The sequence below is a fragment of the Notolepis coatsorum genome (assembly GCF_963971535.1).
Source record: "Notolepis coatsorum genome assembly, chromosome: 2".
In the NCBI taxonomy this organism is placed as follows: Eukaryota; Metazoa; Chordata; class Actinopteri; order Aulopiformes; family Paralepididae; genus Notolepis; species Notolepis coatsorum.
Window position 1 is genome coordinate 213,347,872 of NC_140166.1, and position 5,221 is coordinate 213,353,092.

A 5,221-nucleotide genomic window follows, 5' to 3' on the forward strand; every position below is an offset into this window, starting at 1 on the left:
CCCCCCCTCCCTCTATCTATCTATCTATCTATCTATCTATCTATCTATCTATCTATCTATCTATCTATCTATCTATCTATCTATCTATCTATCTATCTATCTATCTATCTATCTATCTATCTATCTATCTATCCATCCATCTACTGTATCTAAATAGGGCTAGGGTTAAAAAATTAAAAATCAGAACTATCCCTTTTGATAAAAGAACAGTTGTGCGTATAATTATGCAAATTCCTCAGCATCTTCTCTGCTCGTGGTAGGAGTTACTAATAACATTATATTAGGTATAATATGGAGCAATCAGCAGCTTTTCTTATAAAATCACAGATATTTATAGACGATGGGAGTGGCAGGTTTGACAAGAAAATAATGGTTTCTAACATGATGTAAATTAATAGATACAGAGGGACAGGGATTTCCGACTTTTAAACCAGCTTCCCAACCTTTGTTTTGACAGGACACCCCATAGAAAATGGCCAAGTGACCAACATTTGAAATAGGCTGCATGGAAATTGTGTTCATATTGTTTTAGTGGATCAAGGAAAAACAAGTTTTATTTCACAGGACTGAAAGCTACATTTGTAATCTAGTCAATGACGATGTAGTTGCTTCTGTAAAAACCATTGGAAACCATTATTCTTTTATATACTTATTTTTTATAATATTAATTTCAAGGAACCCCGTTATTAATATTTAAGATCAGGAGATTCCACATGGGGGTTTGACGTCAAGGTTGAGAAAAGGTTTAAACTAATGTCTTGTTGAGTTCTGGGCAAGTAGTGGTTTCTGACATCGAGGACGTCCACCTCGGAAAGAGGAGCGAACGGAGTGAGAAGAATGTGCTGAGCTTTCTGGACACGGAAACAAAACGGAGAAAACCTTGGAGATCACGTGGACGAGAGAGAAAGTGTTTGAACCCAGGGTTCACTCATTGACTCGACGCGTCTGGCTCAGCGGTTGGCCTTCTTCAGACCGCGCCCCATTAGGCAGGCGAAGACCGTCAGCACCATCTTGGGTTTCAACTCCACCAGGTCGTCGGGCAGCGCGTACACGCGAGCTCCGATCTTACGGGCCACGGAGATGGCGTACCTGAAAGAAGAGACGTTTACATTTAGCTGACACGTTTATCTAAAGAGATTTACACATTGTGTGCAACAAAGCCAGCAAGGGGCACACGTCTGACATGCTGTGGAGAGAGTGGAGATATGGAGAAGTGGAGTTATGGAGAGATGGAGAAGTGGAGAGATGGAGAAGTGAAGAGATGGAGGAGTGGAGAAGTGGAGAGATGGAGAAGTGGAGAGATGGAGAAGTGGAGAGATTGAAAGGATCATTGACATTGTGATGAGGCTAGTCATACCTTGTGCACTGAAACAAGGGAAGGAAACCGACTAACTAAGAGAGTGCTAAGTAGACCATTCTTGAAAATGTTCTTTCCCTCCCTCACATTGTCATTTCTCTATCTCTCTTCCTCTCCTCCTCACATGAGAAACTCACCTTTCCTCCTGCTACACACACCTATCCTACCCATCCGAACACTTTCTTCCACAAGACCAGCTTCAAGCCATCCACGGCAGTTTGGGAGCAATCCTGCTAATCTCTCCTACCCCCCCCCCCCCACAGCTACAGCAGCTGTACGTGGAGGCTTATGGAATTGTCAATCAGCTGTCAGGAAAACAGACTTCATTACTGCCTACGCCCATAGTCAAAACCTCCAGCTTCTAGCTCTCACTGAAACTAGATCCTCCTCGCATCCCTCGCAGGAATAGGAGTGGCAGGCTCTGTGCTGGCATGGCTGACATCCTACCTCAACGACCGCTCCTACTATACCAAGTATCATGGAGAGGAACCCCCTTCGGATGGGTGTCCCCCAGGGCTCGGCCCTTGGACCCCTCCTCTTCTCCCTCTACACCAAATCTCTGGGTAACATTATCACGTCTCATGCCTTCTCGTATCATTGCTATGCCGAAGATACCCAACTCTTCCTCTCCTTTCCTCCCTTAGATATTCATGTCTCTGAGCAAATCTCGGCCTGTCTGTCCGACATCTCCACGGGGATGATGATCAACCACCTCAAACTGCATTTTTTTTTTTATCTACTTTTTCTCCCGTTTTCTATTTTTCTCCCATCCCAATTTCGTATTGTCCAATTCTACCCTCCCCTGTCTCGAACGCTGTTAGACCATGCCTCCCACAGGCCGGCTGCAATGTGGACGAAGCCTTGCATCACGTGTCCCCTCCGGTACACGAGGAGGCAGCCATCGCATCTTTTCACCTGCACAGCGCAATCTCTCAGCGGTGAGGGTCTGCGTGGGAGGGACACGCCACCCCCGTTGCTTCCTGATTCTGCTGCGCAGGCGCACCAACCGACCTGTAGGAGTCGCTGTCCACAACGTCCGATCCCCACCCACCAGCTTCCCACCCCTAACACTGCCAATTGCGTTAGTATGAACGGCCAGGCAAACTGGTAGCAATGCCGAGAGCTGGGCTCGAACCCAGCATCTCCTGCATTAGTGGCGAGCGCCTTGCCCACTGCGCCACTTAGCCGTCCTCACCTCAAACTGAACTTAAGCAAAACAGAATTGCTTCACCTGCCGGCCAACTCCTCTTTTCATCGTTTTGCTGCACAAACATTGCGTGTATCTCCGGATGATTCTTCCTGAGGTGGGAGATTAAATTTGAAGTATTGAAGGAAGACGTCTTGGTTCCTCCTCGCATAACCTCCGCTTTACAGTCACTGCACCCACCTCAGGAAGAATCATCTGGAGATACACGCAACGTTTGTGCAGCAAAACTATGAAAAGAAGCAACAGGCGACACCGAAAAAACCCACCCAGTTGTCCCTTAACTTAAACGGCAAGTTTAATATCTGGAGACACGTTGAAATATTTCCAATTCAAAGACATATAGTGAGCGACTCCACTAACAGGCTTGTTGTTATGCTGCAAGTGATGATGCAGTTTGATGATGTCATCAAGCACGCGCCAATAGACGTCTGCCCAAACATCTTCACCTGACATTTGACTCCCACATTAAGCACCTGTGCAAAACCTCATTCTTCCACCTTAGAAACATAGCAAGACTCCGTCCCACACTCACCCTGCCAGATGCGGAAAAGCTCGTTCACGCCTTTGTCTCCTCAAGGCTTGACTACTGCAATGCACTGCTCATCGGGATCCCTAGCAAGAGCATCCAGAAGCTCCAACACATCCAGAACTGTGCTGCTAGGATCCTGATGAGAGTGCGGAAATATGATCACATCACACCCATACTCCACTCCCTACACTGGCTCCCTGTCTCCTCCAGGATTGAATACAAGGTCTCCCTCCTCACCCATCAGTGCATCCACAGCAACGACCCCTCCTATCTAAAAGAGCTTATCGCTCCCCCGACCTCCACCCGCTCTGGACACTCAAACACACTCCAACCCATACACAGGACACACCTCTGCACCATGGGTGACCGGGCCTTTTGCTCAGCTGCTCCTCGGCTGTGGAATGCCCTCCCCGACCAACTGAGAGCACCACAGTCCGTTGAGGTTTTTAAAAGGGGCCTAAAAACATTTATTTTTAACAAGGCATTTGCCTGAATTATTCTTTTACTTTTAATTTGACTTCTATTCATTTTTATTATTATTATTTGTTATTATTATGTTCTTCCATTTCATTGGTTGTTTTATTCATTTTAATAGTTTTTATTCATTTAACTTTTTATCTTTATCTCCTGTAGCACTTTGAGATTTTCACAAATATAATGTGCCGTACAAATTGAATTATTATTATTATTATTATTATTATTATTATTATTATTATTATTATTATTATTATTATTATTATTATTATTATTATTATTATTATTATTATTATTATTATTATTATTATTATTATTATTATTATTATTATTATTATTATTATTATTATTATCTTCAGGGTCGGCTCAGAAATGTGAAAGTCACAGCATTTATTGCGAGTTGTGCCAAACAAACATATCTCAAAAACTATACATCACATCTCTCATATTGACATTTTGAGTGAGAGAAGTAGCTGAAGAGTTTGATGTATAAAATGTGCATGTTGTGTAAAAGTTACGTCATTAAAAAAGTTAAAACCGATACAGATAATTTCCGATATTACATTTTAATGCCAATATCGGTAGGCCGATAATATCGGACATGTCTACTAATATGCCTTATGTCTATGCACTCAACACTGCAGCACCCAAGTTTCAGCACTGTTGAACATTGTTACTCAGCTGAAAGAGTTGTGCCCTTCCTGCTGACTTGTCGTACAGAACTTGTAAGTTGCTTTGGATAAAAGCGTCAGCTAAATGACAAAATGTAAAATGTAAATGTAAATGAAAGGCTTTAAAACACAATGAGAAGCATTCCTACAAATAAATATAGTCTTTAATGTCCATAAAAGCAAGTTACAAACATCCCTTGGCAGGTATTATGCAAAAACAATGGGTTCAAATCAACACACCTGGTTTTAAATCAAGGCTTGGTTGATCAACTAATCAAGAGCACCTGCATCAATTAACTCCTTACAAACGAGAAAACGAGAGTGTTATTTATTTACTTGGCATTGTTGAGTTTGTCTGCGTTGCTCAAAACTCCTCCCTCTCCTCTCTTCACCATCTCCTGTTTGACAGCATTGGGTGCGATGGTGTCGATCAGATCGAGCACTGGTAGACTGGTGCTGATTAGTTTGTCCTACAGAGGAGGAGTCAAACACAAAATGTGCCCCATGCACAAACACAAACACACACACACACAAACACACATACATGCACATGTAAGAGACATACAAGTAGCCTATTGGTACTGAGATAGAGTCAGCTAGAGTCACACCGCTCATCAAAAAACCAACCCTGAACCCTGAACATAGATAACTATCGTCTCTCTTCTCTCTTTCCTCTCTAAATAACTTGAACCTGCTGTATTCAACCAACTCACTGATTATCTATTACAGAACGACCTCCTAGACCCTAGTCCTAGACCCTAAAACAGAGATGGCCCTCTACACAAACTATGTGTAACAAGGTTGAAACCTTACAATTGGTAAGCACAATGAATGGAAGCGGACAGTGCCGGTTAGCCTAGGCATTGTCCAACTAACACCTCTCCCCCGAAGGCTAACCGGCACTGTCGGCTTCCATTCATTGTGCTAAGCTAGGCTAACGTGCAGCCAGATAGCTTTCTACTGAATGCACAGAGAGGAAATTG

The 5,221-nt window shown here is 43.3% G+C and overlaps 1 protein-coding gene across 1 annotated transcript in view; it reads right to left on the reverse strand.

Moving 5' to 3' along the window:
• Nucleotides 1–894: 894 nt before the first annotated feature.
• The window catches only part of pls1 (plastin 1 (I isoform)), a gene marked incomplete at its 5' end in the record, with an annotated part of 36,240 nt that continues 31,913 nt past the window's right edge, over nt 895–5,221 (reverse strand). Inside the window, 2 exons of the mRNA XM_084309292.1 lie at nt 895–1,089; nt 4,575–4,708. Coding sequence (XP_084165418.1) covers nt 951–1,089; nt 4,575–4,708 — 273 coding nt within the window. The 3' untranslated portion in view covers nt 895–950. The remainder of the gene's footprint in view (nt 1,090–4,574; nt 4,709–5,221) is intronic.